General features: G+C 44.1%; 1 protein-coding gene across 6 annotated transcripts in view; it reads right to left on the bottom strand.

The window, feature by feature from the left end:
• The window catches only part of LOC137357103 (methylcytosine dioxygenase tet3-like), a 423,938-nt gene that overhangs the window by 105,216 nt on the left and 294,121 nt on the right, over positions 1-24,601 (bottom strand). For all 6 annotated transcript variants that reach the window (XM_068023133.1, XM_068023137.1, XM_068023136.1 and 3 more), the window contains one exon: positions 12,994-13,084. In XM_068023133.1, the coding sequence (XP_067879234.1) occupies positions 12,994-13,084 (91 nt within the window). The remainder of the gene's footprint in view (positions 1-12,993; positions 13,085-24,601) is intronic.

Here is a 24,601-nt window from a genome sequence, read left to right as displayed (position 1 = left end):
TATGGCATTGTCTATGCCCAATCTATCATCTTTTGATGTGCATTCAGAGCCATCACCCAGATCCCCACGTTGGCAAAAATGCCTATGATGTTTCGAAGGCACAATGGCAGGTTTAGCAATCACAGACGACACAAGGAAGAAGGCCTTACTTCTACACGATGGAGGTGAAGAATTAGAAGATATCTTTGCGACACTTCTGCATGAGCGAAATGACTGCAACTCAGCAAAACATGCATTGACAACCTATACGAAACCATTGTCTTCCGGCACACTAAGCAAGAAGCAAACAAGACAACTGACCAATATTTCATGCATTTGAGGCAACAAGCAACCAGATGTGACTTCGGTGATGCTGAACATGTGGAACAGGAAATCAAAACACAAATAGTCAAAGGCTGTCTCTCCAGTCAACTATGCCAAAAAGCACTCAAGAAAGACAGAAAGTTGCTGGAGTTAGCAAGATCACTGTCGCTTTCAGAGTTCAGAGCTACTGAAGTTGAGGCTAACAGTAACTACCACACTGCAAGTTCAACTCCTGTGAACACTATTCATCGCTCATGTGCCAGGAAACCACCTGCAAAGCAACAACAGCCATCTCACAGACAGAGTTGCAACTTATCCAAAGAATTTTTCCACTGTAGCGGTGCTTGCCCTCAACGGATAGAGTGTCCTGCGACTGGTAAACAGTGCAAAGCCTGTGGAAAACCCAACCACTTTGTTGTGTTTGTCGCTCATCAGCAACATCAACTACTAAGACCAATACCAACAAAAAGGTGCCACGTACGTGTACCACAGCAAAAGGGTGAGCGAATGTAGCTGACGTAAAGGCAAATGACCCCGAACATGCTTTTCAGCGCTCTCTCAGATACAGCAAACAGCCACGTGTGACGGTGACCATTGGCTGGTCGGACGTAGATGCTTTCATAGACACATAGACATCTGTCAATGTCATGGGAGACAAAACATTCAACCAACTTCAGGGTTGCCCCATTCTCTGCAACCTGGGGACACGAACATTTTCCCTTACAACAGTGACAAACTACTGAAGATTCTCGGAACTTTTGAAACGCCAGTCTCATTCAAAGGCACTGGAACGAAAGCTGTATGCAATATCATAGCTGGAGAATGTGACATGCTTATCAGTTTTCACACAGCAACAGATCTGCACCTGATTGCAGCATCATATGCGATTCCTTCACAAAATAAAAATGTTCTCGAACTGTATGCCAATCGCTTCACTGGTACTGGAAAGCTGAAAGGTGTTACATGCAAGCAGCATGTCGACCATAATGTGCCCCCAGTTGCAGATCAACGGCAACGAATACCATTTCATGTCAGGAAACAGATAGGGAAGGAACTTCAGCATTTACTTGACCTTGACATTATTGAGAAAGTTAGGGATGAGCCTCCCCCTTGGGTCTTCCCCATAGGAGTAATCAAGAAACCTAACAGCGAGAAACAGATTAGAATCTGCTTTGATATGCGATCACCAAACCAAGCCATCCAATGAGAAAGACACTTGATACCAACAGTTGATTATATCATAAAGTGAATGGTGCTAAACACTTTGCTGAACTTGACCTCAATGCAGGCGACCATCAAATCGAGCTTGCAGGAAAATCAAGATATCTTACTGTATTCTCTCCTCACATTAGTCTTTTTTGATAGAAGAGTCTCAACCTTGGAGTCAGCTCAGCAACTGAGGTATTTCAGCACTTGATTCAATCTGCACTTCAAGGACTTGAAAGCATACTGAATATCAGTGATGACATTCTCATCTATGGCTGCGCCGAAAAGGAACTCAAGACACGCCTACATGCATGCCTACAATGTCTCAGAGAATGTAACCTCACCTTGAACTAAGACACGTGCTTGTTCAAAAAGCAGAATTGAATTCTTCGGTCAGTGGTGAAGGAGTATCACCAGATCCACAGAAAGTTGAAGACATTGCAAACGCTGCAGATCCCACAAACGTACAAGAAGTTCAGCGTCTGCTAGTATTTGTCACATACTGCAGTCGTTTCATTCATGACCTTGCTACACTATCTGCTCCCCTACATGATCTGACAAAGAGACCACCAATTGTGAATGTACAAAATCACATAAACAGGTGGTGCATGAGATCAAACGATGTTTGTCAGCAAGTTGCACGAATGCCTATTTCGGCTCTGAGAAAACCATCCCGCTAGTCGTGAATGCAAGCCCGGTTGGCTTCGGTGTCGTTCTTGTACAGAAGGACAAGACAGGAACCCATCAATCGTTGTGATGGCAAGCAGATTGTTAACGCCTGTAGAGCAACAGAGAGAAGCACTCTCAATCATATGGGGTATTTTACACTTTCATCTCTATTTATATGGAAGCGAGTTCAAAGTAATAACTGATCATAGACCACCAGTGAGCTTGTTCAATAATGCACATAGCACCACCCACTCAAACAGAACATTGGATATTCAAACTACAAGAGTATGAGTTCCACGTTCAGTATCAGGCAGGCAAGCTCAACCCAGCAAACTACCTTTCGCAACATCCATTGCCAACAGTCAGTCCTACTAGTCGTGAGGAAAAGGTTGCTGAACAACATCTTAACTACGTAAGCCTAAATGCGGTGCCAAAGTCACTAAAAGTAGCCGAAATCAAAGCAGCAACAAAACAAGATGAGGCTTTGCGACTATGTTTGGAAGCTACAGAATCATGAAACTGGAAAGACATAATCGGGAAAGCGTCTACAAACAAAATCACGCTCGCACTACAAGGTCCGCACAATGCTCAAAATGAGCTAACCTTTCCAACCACATCTGATCTTGTATTACGCAACAACTGTATTGTCATTCCACACTCATTGAGGGAATGTGTTGTCGATATAGCACATGAAGGATACCAAGGAATTGTTAAAACCAAACAACTCCTTAGGGAAAAGGGATGGTCCCCAGGAATCAACCGTATGGTAGAGCACAAAATCAATCAGTGTTTGCCATGTCAAGCAACCACAATGTTAAATCTTCATGATCCTCTCAAGATAGGGGCGGCACAGTGGCGCAGTGGTTAGCACCGCAGCCTCACAGCTCCAGGGACCCGGGTTCGATTCTAGGTACTGCCTGTGTGGAGTTTGCAAGTTCTCCCTGTGTCTGCGTGGGTTTTCCCCGGGTGCTCCGGTTTCCTCCCACAGCCAAAAGACTTGCAGGTGATAGGTAAATTGGCCATTGTAAATTGCCCCTAGTGTAGGTAGGTGATAGGGAATATGGGATTACTGTAGGGTTAGTATAAATGGGTGGTTGTTGGTCGGCACAGACTCGGTGGGCCGAAGGGCCTGTTTCAGTGCTGTATCTCTAATAAAACAAAATTTAAAAAAATAAAAAATGTCCGAACTACCTCCAGGACCATGGTTTGAAGTCAGCGTTGATTTTACACATTTATCCACAGGTGAATACTTACTTGTTGTCACTGACAATTACAGCAGATTCCCAATTGTGGAATTAGTTATGTCAACCTCAACAAAAGCAGTCATCCCAAAGCTTGACCAGATCTTTGCCTTGTTTGGAATCCCTTAAATGGTAAGAAGTGATAATTGACCCCCATTCAACAGCGATGAGGTCAGCAAATTCAGGAACTACTTAGGGTTCACTCATAGGAAAATCACTCATAGGAAAATCACACCCCGTTCGCCAAGAGCTAATGGTCAAGTCGAGAGATGTATGTGAACTTTGAAAAAGTAATACATACAGCTACAGCTGAGAACAAATCATGGAAGCAAGAACTGTATCATTTTCTTCATAATTAGAGTGACACCTCACTCAACTACTGGAAAACCTTCAGCGACACTCATCTTTGCACGTCCTATGCGCACACATCTACCTGAGCTACCCTACAGAGCTAATGATCAATATGTACACGAACACAATTATGAACAGAAGATACAAAGGAAAGTACATGCAGAACGAAACATGAAAATTATAGCAACGCCGCTTAAGCCAGAAGATAAAGTATTTGTGAAACATGATGGTCATATTGGAAAACAAACAACCCCTTACGACATCCAACCATTTGTTGTGACCAACGCAAAAAGATCAATGATCACTGCTAAGCACGGTTCACAAATCATCAATCTTTGAAGCACTGAAAACACCACTCACAAGCATTGAATCTGATTCCGACATTGACACCTCAATTGAAAAACATGAGGCAAATGAGACTACATCTGATGTCAGACGATATCCTACTCGTGAGAGAAAACGCCCACCATACTTAAGTGACTGTGTTACAAAATGAACTATTTATGTTTAAGTTTATCATTTACATTTTGGAAACAAACATGCAACGTCTCTCATTTACTAAGAAGGAGAGGGATGTCGTGCTGTGTTCTGAAATTGCAATTGCATTGTGTACTCTGGAGGCTGCTGTGGAATACACATGCGAGCAAAGAGAAAGTGAAACTAAGAAAGAATAAAAGGAAAAGCCTTTATGTTCAGCTGCTGTAGTCTTTGTCTCTCTGTCTTTGCCTCATATCCTATACCAAACTCGGCTAAACCTTGCTCAAGTCCCAAGGACACCAAAGAATTTAGGAGAAACTTGTTCACTCAGTGTGGTGAAAATGTTGAACTTGCTGCCACATGGAGTAATTGAGGTGAATAACATAGATGCATTTAAGGGGAAGCTACTCAGTATGTGAAGGTGAAAGGAATAGATTATGGTGTTAGGGTGAGATGAATTAAGGTAGGAGGTGGCTCGTGATGAACATAAACACAGACATTGACCTGTTGGGCTGAATGGCCTGCTTCTGTGCTGTAAATTTAAGTAATTTCAGCCAATAAGGTTCAATGTGACACACAGATTTGCATACATACCAGAATTATGCTCAAATGTAATATGAAAGCAAGATGCATGAAGTGTGATGGACAAAAGTGTGTGCTGCATATAGATCTCCTATGGCATTCATACAGTAAATTGGAGAATATGGGTGGCACAGTGGCGCAGTGGTTGGCACCACAGCCTCACAGCTGCAGCGACCTGGGTTCAGTTGATGGTCGGCACAGACTTGGTGGGCCGAAGGGCCTGTTTCAGTGCTATATCTCTCTATGACCCTAATATGGTCTTTCTCTTTTTTTTATATTTGTGTGGCCATTTCTCTCTTCTGCCTCTGCTCTTCTGCTTCTCTTTCCTTTCAGGTGGGAGGTCATGAGTTTTTTTAGCTGTGGCAGAGAAATAAACCACTGAGAACTGCAGACTGTATTTTCTGGTGGAGTTTGCAAGGAAAATATGACCTGCAGCCTTTAGCAGCATCCTTCCCGTTCCCTACCACCATCAATCCGGGTGCTGATGAAGGCATAGATTAAGGTTTCAGTAACAAAATGAGTATGGCAAGGGCCGAAGCAATGTTGGAAGAAGGTGCCTGCACCTTTCATTTTGTGCAATGTATAATTGCAACAAGATGGAGATAACACTGGTGTAAGTAAAATAATGCATTTGAATCGATACTGTTGTGTCCAACTTGTCTCAGCAATCTTTTTTCATAGAATCATTGACTGTTAAAGCACAGAAGGAAGCCATTCTGCTCATTGTGCCTGTGCCGACTCTTTTGGGCGATCAAATTAATTCTACTCTCCTGTTCTTTTGCCATAGCCCTGTCAATCTTTTCCTTCAAGTATCTGTCCAACTCTCTTCTGAATGTTATTCTTGAATCTGGTTTCACCATCCTTTCAGGCAGTACATTCCAGATCACAACAACATGCTGTGTGGAAAAAAAGTTTCCTCATGTACTATATTTGTTCATGGGATACGGGCATTGCTTGAAAGGCTAACATTTATTGTCCATCCCTAATCACCCTTGAGTATGTGGTGATGAGCAGCCTTCTTTATCTGCTCCAGTCCATGTGGTGTAAGTACTCCCACAGTGCTGTTAGGTAGTGAGTTCTAGGATTTTGACCCAGAGATGATGAAGGAATGGTGATATATTTCCAAGTCAGGATGGTGTGTGGCTTGGAAGGGAACTTGCATCTGGCGGTGTTCCATGCACCTGCTGCCCATGTCCTTCCAGGTTGTGGGTATAGAAGGTGCTGTTCAAGAACTTGGTGAGTTGTTGCACTGTATCTTGTAGATAGTACAAACATCAACCAGTACAAACAGCAACCACGGTGCACCGGTGGTGGAGGGAGTGAATGTTTAAGGTGGTGGATGGGGTGCCAATCAAGTGGGCTGCTTTGTCCTGGATGGTATTCAGCTTCTTGAGTGTTGTTGGAGCTGCACTCATCCAGGCAAATGGACAGCATTCCATCCCACTCCTGACTTCTGCCTTGTAGATGGTGGAAATGTTCTGGGGTGTCAGGAGAATACCCAGCCTCTGACCTGCTCTTGTAGCCACAGTATTTATATGGCTGGTCCAGTTAAGTTTCTGGTCAATGGTGACCCCGAGGATGTTTGTGGTTAGGGATACAGTCATTGTAATATGGTTGAACATCAAGGGGAGGTGAATAGACTCTCCTGCTTGTTGGATATGGTCATAGCCTGGCATTTATGTGACACAAATGTTACTTTCCACTTATCAGCCCAAGCCTGAATATTGTCCAGTTCTTGTTGTATGTGGGCACGGACTGCTTTATTGTTCGAGGAGTTGCAAATAGAACTGCACAATGCGCAATCATCACTATTTCAGACCTTATGATGGAGTGAAGGTCATGAACGAAGCAACTGAAGATAATTGGACCTAGGATACTGCTATGAAGAACTTCTGCTGCAATGACCTGGGGTTGAGTTGATGGGCCTCCAACAACCACAACCATTTTCCTTTGTGCTAGGTATGACTCCAGTCAGTGGAGAGTTTGCCCCTCCTCTGCCAATTCCACTGACTTCAATTTTACTCGGGTTCCTTGATGCCATGTGTGATTAAATGCTGCCTTGGCAATCACTCACCTCTTATCTGGAAATCAGCTCTTTCATCTCTGTTTGGACCAAGGTTGTACTGAGGTCTGGAGCCAAATGGTCCTGGTGGAACCCAAACTGAGTGATGGTGAGCAACGTATTGGTGAATAAGTGTCACTTAATGACACCTTCCATCTGATGTTTGACAGTAGACTGATGGAACAATAACTGACCAAATTTGATTTGTCCTGCTTTTTGTTGACAGGACGTACCATGGCAATTTTCCACTTTGTCGGGGAGATGCCAGTGTTGTAGCAGTACTGGGGTCCAGAATTAATGTTGAGGACTCCCAGGGCCAGTCGCTCCCAACTGTTTGCCACAGTGGCCGGTGGCACAGGCTATACCCTGATGCTGATGGAGGAATCTCAGACATTGGTTGAAAGATATAACTGTATGACTGTAGCAGGCTCTTGAATAGTCTGTGGGACAGCACTCCTAATTTTGGCACAAGCCCCTAAATAAAGGAAACTACGAAGGTATGAGACGTGAGTTGGCGATGGTAGATTGGGTAACTTTACTAAAAAGGTTGATGGTGGGTAGGCAATGGATAATATTTAACGAACGTGTGCATGAATTACAACAATTATTCATTCCTGTCTGGCGCAAAAATAAAACCGGAAAGGTGGCTCAGCTGTGGCTTACGAAAGAAATTAGGGATAGTATTAGATCCAAAGAGGAGACATATAAAATTGCCAGAAAAAGAAGCAAGTCTGAGGATTGGGAGCAGTTTAGAATTGAGCAAAGGAGGACAAAGAGGATGATTAAGCAGGGGAAAATAGAATATGAGAGTAAACTTGTGGGGAACATAAAAACTGACAGTAAAAGCTTCTTTAAATATGTGAAGAGAAAAAGATTAGTGAAGACAAATGTAGGTTCCTTGCAGTCAGAAATGGGGAAAATTATAATGGGGAACAAAGAAATGACAGAACAACTAAACACATACTTTGGTTCTGTCTTCACAAAGGAGGACACAAATAACCTCCCAGAAATATTAGGGAACCAAGGGTCTAATGAGAGGGAGGAACTGAAGGAAATCAGTATTAGTAAAAAAATAGTGGTAGGGAAGTTCATGGGGTTAAAGGCTGACATATCCCCAGGGCCTGATAATCTACATTCCAGAGTACTAAAGGAAGTGGCCCTGGAAATAGTGGATGCATTGGAGGTCATCTTCCAAAATTCTATATACTCTGGAGCAGTTCCTACAGGTTGGAGGGTGGCAAATGTACCCCACTATTTAAAAAGGAGGGAGAGAAAAAACAGGGAATTACAGACCAGTTCGCCTTACATCAGTAGTGGGGAAAATGCTAGATTCTGTTATAAAGGATGTGATAGCAGAACACCTGGAAAGCATAAACAGGATTGGGCAAAGTTAGCATGGGTTTACGAAAGGGAAATCATGGTTAACAAATCTGCTGGAGTTTTTTGAGGATGTCAGAAGATTTTTGATAAGGTCCCACATAAGAGGTTAGTGTGCAAAATTAAAGCACATAGGATTGGGGGAATATACTGGCATGGATTGAGAATTGGTTGACAGACAGGAAACGGAGTGTTGGAATAAACATGTCTTTTTCCGAGTGGCAGACAGTGACTAGTGGGGTACCGTAGGGATCAGTGCTTGGGCCCCGACTACTCACAATATATATTAATGACTTGGGTGAAGGAACTAAATGTAACATTTCCAAGTTTGCGGATGACACAAAGCTGGTGAGGAAGGTGAGCTGTGAGGAGGATTCAAAGAGGCTCTAATATGATTTGGACAAGTTGGGTGAGTGGGCAAATACATGGCAGATGCAGTATAATGTGGATAACTGTGAGGTTATCCACTTTGGTTGTAAAAGCAGAAAGACAGATTATTATCTGAATGATGATAGATTGGGAAAGGGGGAGGTGCAACGAGACCTGGGTGTCCTTGTACACCAGTCGCTGAAAGCATGCATTCAGATGCAGCAAGCAGTTAAGAACGCAAATTGTATGTTGGCCTTCATTGCAAGAGGATTTGAGTACAGGAGCAAGGATGTCCTTCTGCAGTTATACAGGGCCTTGGTGAGACCATATCTGGAGTACTGATTGCAGTTTTGGCTTCCTTATCTGAGGAAGGATGTTCTTGCCACGGAGGGAGTGCAAAGAAGATTTACTGGGCTGATTCCTGGGATGGCGGGACTGACGTATGAGGAGAGATTGAGTAGGTTAGGATAATATTCGCTGGAGTTCAGAAGAGTGAGGGGGGTATCTCATAGAAACCTATAAAATTCTAACAGGACTAGACAGGTGAGATGCAGGGAGAATGTTCCCGATGGCTGGGGAGTCCAGAACCGGGGGTCACAGTTTCAGGATACGGGGTATGCCATTTAGAACCAAGATGAGGAGCAATTTCTTCACTCAGAGGGTGGTGAACCTGTGGAATTCTCTGCCGCAGAAGGCAGTGGTTGCCAAGTCATTAAATATATTCAAGAAGGAGATAGATATATTTCTTAATGCCAAAGGGATCAAGGGATATGGGGAGAAAGCGGGATCAGGGGACTGAATTAGACAATCAGCCATGATCTTTTTTAAATGGCGGAGCAGGCCCAAAGGGCCGAATGGCCTACTCCTGCTCCTATTTTTCTATGTTCGTGAGTGTGTGCCTTTGTCACATCCAGTGCCTAGGTCAATGCCAACTGGTCCATCCAGTTTTATTCTCTTAAACCTTTTCCATAGCATTTGATAAAACTGAGTGGCTTACTAGACCAATTCAGGAGACAGTTAAGATTCAAGTACATTGCTGTGGTCTGGAGTCACATATAGGCCAGACCAGGTAAGGACAGCAGATTTTATTCCCTTAAAGAGATTATTAAACCAGTGAGTTTATATGACAATTTGGTAGTTTCATGGTCACCATACTAGCTTTTTAGTTCGGGAGAAAGTAGTCTTGCTGAAATTGTATATAGCCATGTTGAGACCACACCTGGAGTACTGTGTACAGTTTTGCTCTCCTGATCTAAGGAAGGATATACTTGCCATAGAGAGAGTGCAATGGAGGTTCACCAGTCTAATCCCTGAGATGGTGCTATTGTCTTGAGTAGAGATTGAGGAAAGTGCCTGTATTCTCTCGAGTTTCGAAGAATGAAAGGCGATGTCATTGAAACTTTCAAAATTCTTACAGGGCGTGACAGGGTGGATGTAGATAGGATGTTTCCCCTGGTTAGAACCAATGGACATCGTCTCAGAGTAAAGGGTAGGCCATTTAAGACTGAAATGAGGAGGAATTTCAGAGGATGGTGATTTGGACTCCGAAAACAGCAGAACCCTTGGTGACTTGGGGAAAAATGGTTACAGAGAAGCCACATGTCAAGGTTTATGGAAGTCAGGAGGTCGACTCACTGTCTGGGGTTTGAACATTGTTTTCAGTTTTAGTTGTGGTATGCACTGTTTGGTGTTTTCCTGCCAAGGAGAAAAGAAATCACCCAGCTCACTTCCTTCTCTACCTTTTTGAAGAAATCTTGCCAAGATCCAGTGTAGAAAAAAAAAATCCCTGGTGCTGTATAGCTCCTGAGGAGCTGAAAAAAATCCTGCGATTCAAGTGTGTGCTGGCAGAAAACCTTGATGCCACATTTCTCCGAGAAAGCCTACTAGAATAATTCTCGACATCTCCAGAACAGACTGCTTCTGAAACTATCCGAGTGACCTGTCTCCGTACACCCAGTTACTGGACCAAAAAATGAACAACTGACTTCCTTCTTTCTTTTTTCATCAAGAATTAGCAAGTATTTGGACAAAGTAGTTTTTTTGTCTTTTTTTTGTAACAGACCTCTGCAGAGTGAATTTCTGTATTTTTTCCTGTGTCTGTTTGAGTGTAGTTGGGGAATTTTTAAAAAGGGAACTTTCATATTTTAATCGGTGTGTTAATGCTTTGCTTTGTTACTGGTTAAGTCTTGTTTTATAATAACCTGATAATTTTGTTGTTTATTTAAAAAAACCTGGTTGATGTATTTTGCTCTGGGATAAAAAGAATATTTGATTGGCTATGATTGGTAACCGGGTAAACATTTAAGTAGATGTTGTGACCTGTGGAGAAGTGAAACTAGAAAAGACAGTGCACTCCTCCTGTCTCGTTGTTAACAATATCAACAAGAGCAGTGGGTCTATTATCACTCCCAGATAATAGCACCTCCCTCCCGTCTAAAAAAAAACGTTTACTGCTACCTTCTTTCTGTCCCTCAGTCAATTTTGTATTCATACTATCACTGTCCCTTTAATCCCATGGCCTTTAACTTTGCCAATACGTCTTATGTGGTATTTTGTAAAACGCCTTTTGAAAGTCCATGCACATTAATATGAACAGCACCACCCTCGTTAACCCTTTCCATTACTTTATCAAACACTCAATCAACAAATACCATTGGCCTTTAACAGATCCACTCTGACTTAATCATTTATTAGCCCATTCTTTTCTATAAACCAATTAATTTTGTCCCGGATTATTGTCTCTCAAAGTTTCCTCACTGCCAACAATAGGCTGACTATCCTTTAGTTGTCAGGTTTATCCCTCTCCCCTTTTTCAAACAGTGGCGCAACTTTTGAAATCCGCCAGTCCTCTGACACAATCCCCATATCCAAGGAAGATTGGAAGATTGTGGTCAGAACCTCCACAATTTCAACCCTTACTTCCCTCAGTAACCCAGGATGCATCCCATGAATGACTTTTCTACTATGAGTACTGACCAAATTTTAAGTAACTCGACTTTATCTATTTTTATTCTATCCAATTTTTGTACCGCCTCCTTCTTTGTTGCTGCATTGCTACCATCCTTTTCTTTCGTGAAGACAGATGCAAAGTACTCATTTAGTACCTCAGCCATGCAATCTGTCTCCAGAAATTTCTCCTTTGGGTCTCTAATCGGCTCCACCCTTCCTTTGTCTGTCCTTTTCTTATTTGTGTTAATAAAAGATTTTTAGGCTCCCTTTTACATTAGCTGCTAAACTATTCTCATACTTTCTCATTGATCTCTTTTTCCATTTTTATAGATCACTGTGCTTTCGATATTCAGCTTGTTTCTGTACTGTGTTATGAACCTTCCAATTATTAGAAGCCGCCTTTTTCTATCTCATTTTAACCTCAGTGTTTCGAGTCATCGAGGGAATTCTAGCTTTGGATGCCCTTCCTTTTCTCCTCATGGGAATATGTCATCTCTGTACCAGAACCATCTCCTCTTTGAAGGCCTCCATTTTTCAATTCTAGGTTTAGTTGCCAATTTTTGATTTCAATCCACCTGGGTCAGATCCCTTTTCAACTCATTGGAATTAGCCCTCTTCCTGTTAAGAATTTTTATGCCTGATTGTGCTTTGTCCTTTTCCATAACTATTCTAAACCTGATGATATTATGATCACAGTTCCCCAAATGCTTCCACTGAAACCTGCTTCACTTGCCCCACTTTATTCCCCAGACTCGATCTAGGACTGCTTTCTTCCTTGTTGGGCAGGCAACATACTGATCAAAAAAGTTCTCATACATATTTCAGGAATTGTTACTATCCCAATCTATATTAGGATAATTAAATCCCCCATTATCATGGCTCAGTACTTCTTGCATCTTTCTGTAATTTTCATGCAAATTTGCTCCTCTCTCTCCCTTACACTATTTGGCAGCCTATAGTATACACCCAGTTGTGTAGTAGCTCCTCTATTGTCCCTCAATTCTAACCAAATTGTCTCTGTCAATTCCCCCTCAACTACATCATCATACCCTGGGCTATAATAGTTTCTTTGATCAATAATACCATGCTTTCTTTATCCATCCCTTCTTATTTCTACGATATCATAGTCGCATGTGGCGACGTGCCTCAGCTCACCAACATTTTTTACCATGCTATATGTATTTTCATACAGGCACTGCAAATTCATCTTAGACTGCCTCAGATTTGCATGCACCCCGCGCCCCCAAACCACCATGTCCTTCTATCCTTCTATTTCAGAACTATTCTTTACTCTAATGCCATTTGTCTTTCCCCAGTTATGTGTGGACCTTGTTTCTCCTCTCTAATCTCTCATTGTGTTGCCCATCCTCCATTTCAAAAAACGTGAGAAATTTGTTACCAGCATACCTTTCTTCCATTAGTTCTCGAATTGCTGCCACAGTGGGTCCAGAACCAAGATGTGTATAGTATGGGCCTTCATCTTTTTCTATGATTTGCTCTGCAATAAAAACAAAAACAAACAGAAAGTAAGTGTTACAGCCAGGTGAGAAAGGTGTCTAGGGGTCCCTCTCAGGCTTCACCGGGCCTTACTGTAACAGGGTTTAATTTTAAACACACTGTGTTTTGGGCTCCCCCTTGTTCACCACTTTCCAATTATAAGGCAAAGCAATGAGCACATAGGTTTAAAGAAGAAAGACTGAAATTAATTAAATCTTAAACTTAAACTCTAATTTGGTTGACACCTACGGACACACGACACGCCCATGCTAGCATGCAATCGCGATACACACATGCAAACAGAGACAGAAGACAGCAGAAGAAAAATAAAGTGAAAAAGTTTGAGGCACTATCTGAAGGGTTTGTTACGGTTCTTCGAGCTCACTGTAGAGTCCTTTTGTAGGTTGATCTTGCTTTTCGTTGGTGGCCAGTATTATTCTTAAACCTTGTTCACTGTAGGAGACTTTTTTCTCTTGGGGTTCATATGTCTTCAGTGGTTTTCAGTTCCGTGAGAAAGAGATGGGAGCAGACAGGAGAGGCTCTTTTCAATCCAGGAGTCAAGAGCTTTCTGAGTTCAAATTCTCGATGGCAAGTTCAAGAAACCTGCTACAACCAGTTAGTCATGTGACCAACTGGCCGAATCAGTCCTGGCCCTTGTGGATTGGCTTGTCCTCGCAGACCTTGGAATATATTCCTCTACACACAATACCTGGTGATCAACGGTCCATTGTGAGGTAAATTGGAGCAGGGAATCGCCCCTTTGTCCTTTCAAGTACCATCTGTCAATATGCAAAAGTGTCTTTCCAGCCAGTCTGGCAGCCCTTGTAAGAAGCCTTCTCTTTTTCCCAGCAACAATTTGAAATTTAATGTCCATATGCTGCAAATTTTTGGATTTTTATTTGTACTGAAGCTATACGTTTCGAATTTTAAATTCCCTTTGACAACAAGTTGAAATTACACTGAAATTAATGTCATACACCACTGAGCTTTGCAATACTGTCGACAAGAGAAAACAATCACATCCTGGCTGCTGAAGATATTTGCTTGCCTTCTCATGAGTTACAGATACTTAGTTCCCTACAGGAGAGCAAAACACAAATGTGCTATACCACTTGGAATTAAAATAGAAGACTCATTGTCAAATCAGCACCCTTCTCCTAATCCCGCACTATCATTCTACACACTAACACATGTTTCTGCAATACTGAAAGAGGTACCCCATTATCGGAGGTACCATTTTAGTGTGATATTTTTATTTTTTTTAAATTTTATTCAGAGAGACAGCACTGAAACAGGACTTCGGCCCACCGAGTCTGTGCCGACCAACAACCACCCATTTATACTAACCCTACAGTAATCCCATATTCCCGACCTACACTAGGGGCAATTTATAATGGCCAATTTACCCATCACCTGCAAGTCTTTTGGCTGTGGGAGGAAACCGGAGCACCCGGAGAAAACCCACGCAGACACAGGGAGAACTTGCAAACTCCGCACAGGCAGTACCCAGAATCGAACCCGGGTCCGTGGAGCTGTGAGGCTGCAGTGCTAACCACTGCGCCACTGTGCCGCCCTATGTTAGACTGATATGTTAGACTGAGGTTCCAACTGCCTACTCAAACAGATGTAAACATCCCTTGGCACAATTCGAGAAAACAGCAGGAGAGGTCTCCCAATGTTCTGACCAACACTTATCCCTCAACCATCAACACCAATTTGTCTCATTGCTTTTTGTGAAGTTTTGCTGTGTGCAAGTTAGCTGCTATGTTATTCTACATTATACTTCAAAAGTAATAAAAACAGAAAGTGCTGGAAATACTCAATGTCTGGTAGTATCTGTAGAGAGAGAAACAGTTAATGTTTCAGATCTGTGGCCTTTCATCAGAACTGGCAAAGTTTAACAATGTAATCGGCTTTGAGAAGTGAAAGGGGGCCGGGGGGAAAGAAGAATAAAGGGGAAGTGTGTGATAGGGCAGAGGGCAGGAAAGATTAAATGACAAAGATGCCGATGACACAAAACTGGTTGGGAGAGTGAGATGTGAGGAGGTTGCAGAGAGGCTTCAGGGTGATTTGGACAAGTTGAGTGAGTGGGCTAATGCATGGCAGATGCAGTATAATGTGGATAAATGTGAGGTTATCCACTTTGGTAGCAAAAACAGGAAGGCAGATTATCTAAATGGCTATAAATTGAGAAAGGGGAATATGCAGCGAGACCTGGGTGTTCTCGTACACCAGTCGCTGAAGGTAAACATGCAGGTGCAACAGACGGTAAAAAAGGCAAATGGTATGTTTGCCTTCATAGCGAGAGGATTCGAGTACAGAAGCAGGGATGGCTTGCTGAAATTATACAGGGCCTTGGTGAGGCCACACCTGGAATATTGTGTGCAGTTTTGGTCTCCTTATCTGAGGAAGGATGCTCTTGCTATACAGGGAGTGCAGCGAAGGTTTACCAGACTGATTCTTGGGATGGAGGGACTGACATATGAGGAGAGATTGAGTTGGTTAGGATTATATTCGCTAGAGTTCAGAAGAGTGAGGGGGGATCTCATAGAAACCTATAAAATTCTAACAGGACTTGACAGGGTAGATGCAGGAAGGATGTTCCTAATGGTGGGGAAGTCCAGAACCAGGGGTCATAGTCGAAGGATACGGGGTAAACCTTTCAGGACTGAGATGAGAAGAAATTTTTTCACCCAGAGAGTGGTGAGGCTGTGGAATTCGCTACCACAGAAAGCAGTTGAGGCCAAAGCATTGTATGTTTTCAAGAAGGAGTTAGATATAGCTCTTGGGTCTAATGGGATCAAAGGATATGGGGCGAAAGCAGGAACAAGTTACTGAGTTGGATGATCAGCCATGATCATAATGAATGGCGGAGCAGGCTTGAAGGGCCGAATGGCCTACTCCTGCTCCTATTTTCTATGTTTCTATGGAACAAAGGCAAAGCGAGTGCTAATAGTTGTAGTAAAAGACAAAGCATTAGTCAAGAGAGGGTGTTAATGGCAGAATAATGAACAGTTCTGTCAAAAAGCAAAAGCATGAAAAACAGGTTTAAGATAGGCACGTGGTTAAAATAAAACAAAATTCAAAAAAGGCTGTCATTGAAGTCATCTGAAGTTGTTGAACTCAATGTTGAGTCCAGAAGGCCAAAGAATACCTAATCGGAAGATGAGGTGCTGTTCCTCGGGCTTGCATTGAGATTCACCGGAACACTGCAACAGGCCAAGGACAGAAATGTGGGCATGAAAGCAGGGTGGTGAATTAAAATGGCAAGCAAACAGAAGCTCGGTGTCATGCTTGCGGACTGAGTGGAGGTGTTCCGCAAAGCGGTCACCCAATCTGCGTTTGTTTTTCCCAATTCTAGGGGCGACCGCATTGGTGAGCAGTGAATACAGTATACTAAATTGAAAGAACAAGTAAATCGCTGCTGCACCTGGAAGGAGTATTTGGGGCCTTTGATGGTGAGGAGTGAGGAGGTAAAAGGTCATGTATTACACCTCCTGCATTTGCATGGGTAAGTGCCGTGGGAAGGGGACAAGGTGTCAGGGGCGTTGCAGGAGTGGACTTGGGTGTCGTGGAGGGAACGATCATTTTGGAATGCTGACGGGGAGGGGAGGGGAGGGATGGGGAAGATGTGTTTGATGGTGGCATAACTTCAAAAGTATTTCAGTGGCTGCAAAGTCCTCTGGGATATCCTGAGAATGTAAAAGGCACTCTATCCATATATGTTCATTTTTCTTCTGTGCTCTAAAAATTCAGAGTGGAGCACCCATTTCAACATGTTTTGTTACAGTAACCCAAAATACTTTTTACTGAAAAAAACATTTACTGAAAGGCCACATTATGGGCTTTCACCACCCATAATGTCACTGCTCCATTTATGGAAATAGGCTATGAGATGGTGTGGACTGTGCAATCCTGTTCCAAAGAGCAGGAAATCATACAAAGACAGTTTACCACATAATTAGCTTTAGATTGCCTATTAAAGAAGCTCTTGTACACTTCTCCCCTCTTTTGCAGCAACTACAAGATTGTTTTGCCAAGCAGAACATTTACTGCACTGTTCATTATGTTTGCAGCGAGACTGGTTGGATTTGTATAAATTCAGTTCAATAAAGTCCAGATAGTAAAGACTTCAGAAAACTTTGGGTAGATATTCACCTTAACCAGTTGGACAGTAATCTGGTGGAGTGGATCACCCACACTTTATAAAACCCACCTGATAGCCACAGCAATTTGATTCTCAGAGGTATTGGTGCAAAATTTCGATCTTGATACTGGCAATGCCTCAATGTTAAATTTTTTATCCTTCTTTTTGAATCCCTCTATGGCCTTGCCCCATCCTATCTCTGTAACCTCCTCTAGCCCGAGAGCCCTCTGAGACCTCTGCACTCCTCCTAGTCTGGTCTCTTGCACATCCCCTTTTTTAATCGCTCCACTATTGGTGGCTTTGTTTTCAGGTGCCTTGGCCCAATACTCTGGAATTTCCTCCCTAAATGTCTCTGTCTCTCTGCCTCTCCTCCCTTACAATGCTCCTTAAAACCTACCTCGTTGACAAAGCTCTTAGCCATCTATCTTAATATCTCCTTGATGTGGCTTGGTGTTAAATGTTGTTTGATAACACTCTTGTGAAGTGCCTTGTGACATTCTTCTTCTTCTTCTTTGGCCTCCTTGTCTCGGGAGACAATGGGTAAGCGTCTGGAGGTGGTCAGTGGTTTGTGGAGCAGTGCCTGAAGTGGCTTTAAAGGCCAATACTAGAGTGACAGACTCTTCCACAGGTGCTGCAGAAAAAATTGGTTGTCAGGGCTGTTACACAGTTGGCTCTCCCCTTGCGCTTCTGTCTTTTTTCCTGCCAACTGCTAAGTCTCTTAGACTCGCCACACTTTAGCCCCGCCTTTATGGCTGCCCGCCAGCTCTGGCGATCGCTGGCAACTGACTCCCATGACTTGTGATCAATGTCACAGGACTTCAAGTCGCATTTGCAGACGTCTTTAAAGCAGAGACATGGACGGCCGGTAGGTCTGATACCAGTGGCGAGCTCGCTGCACAATGTGTCCTTGGGGATCCTGCCATCTTCCATGCGGCTCACATGGCCAAGCTATCTCAAGCGCCGCTGACTCAGTAGTGTGTATAAGCTGGGGATGTTGGCCGCCTCGAGGACTTCTGTGTTGGAGATGCGGTCCTACCAACTGATGCCAAGGATTCTCCGGAGGCAGCGAAGATGGAATGAATTGAGACGTCGCTCTTGGCTGACATACGTTGTCCAGGCCTCGCTGCCATAGAGCAAGGGACTGAGGACACAAGCTTGATACACTCGGACATTTGTGTTCCGTGTCAGTGCGCCATTTTCCCACACTCTCTTGGCCAGTCTGGACATAGCAGTGGAAGCCTTTCCCATGCGCTTGTTGATTTCTGCATCTAGAGACAGGCTACTGGTGATAGTTGAGCCTAGGTAGGTGAACTCTTGAACCACTTCCAGAGCGTGGTCGCCAATATTGATGGATGGAGCATTTCTGACGTCCTGTCCCATGATGTTTGTTTTCTTGAGGCTGTTGGTTAGGTAAAATTCGTTGCAGGCAGCCGAAAACCTGTTGATGAGACTCTGCAGACACTCTTCAGTGTGAGATGCTAATGCAGCATCGTCAGCAAAGAGGAGTTCCTTGATGAGGACTTTCCATACTTTGGTCTTTGTGCTAAGATGGGCAAGGTTGAACAACCTGCCACCTGATCTTGTGTGGAGGAAAATTCCTTCTTAAGACTTGAACGCATGTGAGAGCAGCAGGGAGAAGAAAATCCCAAAAAGTGTGGGTGCGAGAACACAGCCCTGTTTCACGCCACTCAGGATAGGAAAGGGGTCTGATGAGGCGCCGCTATGCTGAATTGTGCCTTTCATATTGTCATGGAATGAGGTGATGATACTTAGTAGCTTTGGTGGACATCTGATCTTTTCTAGTAGTCTGAAGAGACCACCTGATGAGGTCAAAGGCTTTGGTGAGATCAATGAAAGCAACGTAGAGGGGCATCTGTTGTTCGCGGCATTTCTCCTGTAGCTGACGAAGGGAGAACAGCATGTCAATGGTCGATCTCTCTGCTCGAAATCCACACAGTGCCTCAGGGTAGACACGCTCGGCCAGCTTCTGGAGCCTGTTTAAAGCGACTTGAGAAAAGACTTTCCCCACTATGCTGAGCAGGGAGATTCCACGGTAGTTGTTGCAGTCACCGCGGTCACCTTTGTTTTTATAGAGGATAATGATATTGGCATCGCGCATGTCCTGTGGTACTGCTCCCTCGTCCCAGCACAGGCAAAGCAGTTCGTAGAGTGCTGAGAGTATGGCAGGCTTAGCACTCTTGATTATTTCAGGGGTAATGCCGTCCTTCCCAAGGGCTTTTCCGCTGGCTAGAGAATCAATGGCATCACTGAGTTCCGATTTTGTTGGCTGTACATCCAGCTCATCCATGACTGGCAGAGACTGGGCTGCATTGAGGGCGGTCTCAGTGACAACATTCTCCCTGGAGTACAGTTAAGTTGTTGTTGATGATGAAGAGTGATAAGTTTTTAACTTCATTATGTGTCTGCCAAAAACTGATTTGCATGTCAGTGGTGTTCATATTTTTAATTCAGAATGGTCTGTTCACCATGAATTAGTTTGAACTATTGTGCGAGAACAGCACTCTCAGCAACAGTCCAGGCACCCTTGCAGTTTGCCTTGGAGGGAATGAGTAAGAGGGAAAATCTGTGCGGCCGAGTTGATGGAGGAACACAGAAAACAAGTGTGAGTATGAATGATGGTGCAGAAATAGGAGGGTGCTTGTTTTACTGTAAGGCTTCCCTTTTTATTCCAAGTGGGATAAAGCAGACTGGTTGAGGGAGGAGAGTATTTTGGTCAGGAAACAAGATGTGATAACCAGATATGTATTGTCAGCAGCTATGAAGGGGACTTGTGGTTTACTTGAAATTATGAAAGGTTCCGATAGAGAGGACACAAGAGGGAATGTTTCCACTTGTGAGGAAGAGAAAAATGAGAGGCTATCAATATAAGATAGTTACCAAGAATTTAAGTAGAGAATTCAGAAGAAACTTTACACAGAGAGTGGTGAAAATGTGGAACTCCCTACCACAGGGAATGGTTCAGGCAAATAATATAGTTGCATTAAAGGGGAGGCTAAATAATGCATATGAGGGAGAAAACAATATATGGTTATGCTGATAAAGTTAGATGAAGAAGGATGGAGGAGCTCGAGTGGAGCATAAACATTGGCATGAACTTGTTGGGCTGCATGGCCTGTTTCTGTGCTCTACATAATTTTCTTTTCTGCAGGCAAAGAATCTCTATTCAGTGGGGTGGACGGTGGTGATGGCACAGTACTGGATGTGGCCTTCATCACGATGTGTAAAAGACTGAAATTCAGCAAGTGCTGAAGCAGCAAAACTTTTTTTATACAAAAATCCAAAATAAAGCCTATTTTTGATAATACCAGCCTTTCCTTTGGCAAAGAAAAGTCGAACAAGTAGTAATGCAAGTTTGGGAGCAATCTGCCCCTGATCTGCATCTGCCATTATGGAAAATATGTGTACAAAGCCCTCAGGAATTTTTTTGAATGTAATTTACGTGCTGCGCCTTCTTCAGATGCATTCAGTTTTTGCTCCAGAAAAGTCATATAGCAAATTGAGATACCATGCAAATTGGGAATATTGTACTTATTTTTCAGGCCCTATTTAGGAGCAGTGGAGAGGAAAATTGCCCCATTTTTATAGGGATACAATCTTTATTTATAACAGTGTTGGTCTGGGGACGGATGATTTTATATAATTTCAGATTTCAAAGGGACATTTTAGAATGTGGAAAATGTTACTGCAGCACTTAAGACATTTAAATTATGACTTAATATTCATGAAACTCAATTAAGTTTAGATGTAGGGTGGGCGGTGGCGTAGTGGTATTATCACTGGACTAGTAACCCAGAGACCCAGGGTATTTCTCTGGAGACATGGGTTCAAATCCCACCACAGCAGAAGGTGGAATTTGAATTTAATTAATAAATCTGGAATTAGAAGCTAGTCTAATGATGGCCATGAAACCACTGTCGATTGTTGTAAAAACCCATCTGGTTCACTAATGTCCTTTAGGGAAGGGAATCTGCTGTCCTTACCTGGTCTGGCCTACATGTGACTCCAGACCCACAGCAATGTGGCGGACTCTTACATGCCCTCTGAAATGGCCTAGCAAGCCACTCAGTTGCACCTAACCGCTATGAAGTCAATAAAAGGGAATGAAACCGGACGGACCACACGGCATCGACCGAGGCACCGGAAACGACAACGGCAAACCCAGCCCTGTCGACCCTGCAAAGTCCTCCTTACTAACATCTGGGGGCTTCTGCCAAAGTTGGGAGAGCTGTCCCACAGACTAGTCAAGCAATAGCCTGACATAGTCATACTCACGGAATCATACCTTACAAATAATGTCCCAGACACTGCCATCACCATCCCCGGGTATGTCCTGTCCCACCGGCAGGACAGACCCACCAGAAGTGGTGGCACAGTGGTATACAGTAGGGAGGGTGTTGCCCTGGGAGTCCTCAACATCGACTCCGGACCCCATGAAGTCTCATGGCATCAGGTCAAACATGGACAAGGAAACCTCCTGCTGATTACCACCTACCGCCCTCCCTCAGCTGATGACTCAGTACTCCTCCATGTTGAACCACTTGGAAGCACTGAGGCTGGCACGGCACAAAATGTACTCTGGGTGGGGACTTCAATGTCCATCACCACGAGTGGCTCGGTAGCACCACTACTGACCGAGCTGGCCAAGTCCTAAAGGACATAGCTGCCAGACTGGGTCTGCAGCAGGTGGTGGGGGAACCAACACGAGGGAAAAACATACTTGACCTCGTCCTCACCAATCTGCCTGCCGCAGATGCTTCTGTCCATGACTGTATTGGTTTGAGTGACCTCCACAGTCCTTGTGGAGACTAAGTCCCGCCTTCACATTGAGGATACCATCCATCGTGTTGTGTGGCACTATCACCGTGCTAAATGGGATAGATTTCGAACAGATCTAGCAATGCAAAACTGGGCATCCATGAGGCGCTGTGGGCCATCAGCAGCAGCAGAATTGTACTCAACCACAATCTGTAACCTCATAGCCCGGCATATCCCCCACTCTACCATTATCATCAAGCCAGGAGACCAACCCTGGTTCAATGAAGAGTGCAGGAGGGCATGCCAGGAGCAGCACCAGGCATACCTCAAAATGAGGTGTCAACCTGGTGAAGCTACAACACAGGACTATCTGCCTGTCAAACTGCGTAAGCAGCATGCGATAGACAGAGCTAAGCGATCCCATAGCCAACGGATCAGATCTAAGATCTGCAGTCCTGCCACATCCAGCCATGAATGGTGGTGGACAATTAAACAACTAACTGGAGGAGGTGGCTCCATAAATATCCCCATCCTCAATGATGGGGGAGCCCAGCACATCAGTGCGAAAGATAAGGCTGAAGCATTTGCAACAATCTTCAGCCAGAAGTGCCGAGTTGATGATCCATCTCGGCCTCCTCCTGAAGTCCCCAGCATCACAGATGCCAGACTTCAGCTAATTCGATTCACTCCGCGTGATATCAAGAAACGACTGAAGGCACTGGATACTGCAAAAGCTCTGGGCCCTGACAATATTCCGGCAATAGTACTGAAGACCTGTGCTCCAGAACTTGCCGCGCCCCTAGCCAAGCTGTTCCAGTACAGCTGCAACACTGGCATCTACCCTGCAATGTGGAAAATTGCCCAGGTATGTCCTGTGCACAAAAAGCAGGACAAGTCCAACCCGGCCAATTACCGCCCCATCCGCCTACTCTCAATCATCACTAAAGTGATGGAAGGTGTCATCAACAGTGCCATCAAGCGGCACTTGCTTTGCAATAACCTGCTCAGTGACGCTCAGTTTGGGTTCCGCCAGGGCCACTCGGCTCCTGACCTCATTACGCCTTGGTTCAAACATGGACAAAAGAGCTGAACTGATGAGGTGAGGTGAGAGTGACTGCCCTTGACATCAAGGCAGCATTTGACCGAGTATGGCATCAAGGAGCCCGATCACAACTGAGGTCAATGGGAATCAGGGGGAAAACCCTCTGCTGGCTGGAGTCATACCTCGCACAAAGAAAGATGGTTGTGGTTGTTGGAGGTCAATCATCTGAGCTCCAGGACATCACTGCAGGAGTTACTCAGGGTAATGTCCTTGGCCCAACCATCTTCAGCTGCTTCATCAATGACCTTCCTTCAGTCATAAGGTCAGAAGTGGGGATGTTCGCTGATGATTGCACAATGTTCAGCACCATTCATGACTCCTCAGATACTGAAGCAGTCCGTGTAGAAATGCAGCAAGACCTGGACAATATCCAGACTTGGGCTGATAAGAGGCAAGTAACATTCACGCCACACTAGTGCCAGGCAATGACCATCTCTGACAAGAGAGAATCTAACCATCTCCCCTTGACATTCAACGGCATTACCATCGCTGAATCCCCCACTATCAACATCCTCGGGGCTACCACTGACCAGAAACTGAACTGGAGTAGCCATATAAATACCGTGGCTACAAGAGCAGGTCAGAGGTTAGGAATCCTGAGGCGAGTAACTCACCTCCTGACTCCCCAAAGCCTGTCCAACATCTACAAGGCACAAGTCAGGAGTGTGATGGAATACTCTCCACTTGCCTGGATGGGTGCAGCTCCAACAACACTCACAAAGCTCGACACCATCCAGGACAAAGCAGCCCGCTTGATCGGCACCCCATCTACAAACATTCACTCCCTCCATCACCGACGCACAGTTGCAGCAGTGTGTACCATCTACAAGATGCACTGCAGCAATGCACCAAGTCTCCTTAAACAGCACCTTCCAAACCCGCGACCTCTACCAACTAGAAGGAAAAGGGCAGCAAATACATGGGAACACCACCACCTGCAAGTTCCCCTCCAAGTCACACACCATCCTGACTTGGAAATATATCGCCGTTCCTTCACTGTCGCTGGGTCAAAATCCTGGAACTCGCTTCCTAACCGCACTGTGGGTATACCTACCCCAAATGGACCGCAGCCGTTCAAGAAGGCAGCTCACGACCACCTTCTCAAGGGCAATTAGGGATGGGCAATAAATGCTGGCCTGGCCAGTGACGCCCACATCCCATGAATGAATTTAAAAAAATGTATCAGCCAAAGTAGTGTATTTCGATCTCACCAACAAAAAACATGTTTGGAAAAAATATGGGACTTATGGTTTGTTGATAGGGCACTGTGATGTTGTTAAACATGTGTTGTTGTCAAGAGTGCACTTTTGACATGATGACCTGGCTTACACATACATGTTTAAAGCAATTTCCAAATTTTACAAACTTCTGTTGATCTAGCAGTGTTAACATTAAACAGTCCAGAATAAATCTGTTGGGAAGCAGCCTATCAAATTATTTCCATATCCTTTGGCATCTTTTCATATGCTGAATAACAAATGTTTGGGAGGGGG

Source organism: Heterodontus francisci, chromosome 47 (assembly GCF_036365525.1).
Source record: "Heterodontus francisci isolate sHetFra1 chromosome 47, sHetFra1.hap1, whole genome shotgun sequence".
Taxonomy (NCBI): Eukaryota; Metazoa; Chordata; class Chondrichthyes; order Heterodontiformes; family Heterodontidae; genus Heterodontus; species Heterodontus francisci.
The sequence above is the reverse complement of the archived record's forward strand: the minus strand, read 5'-3'. Positions and strand labels throughout refer to the sequence as shown.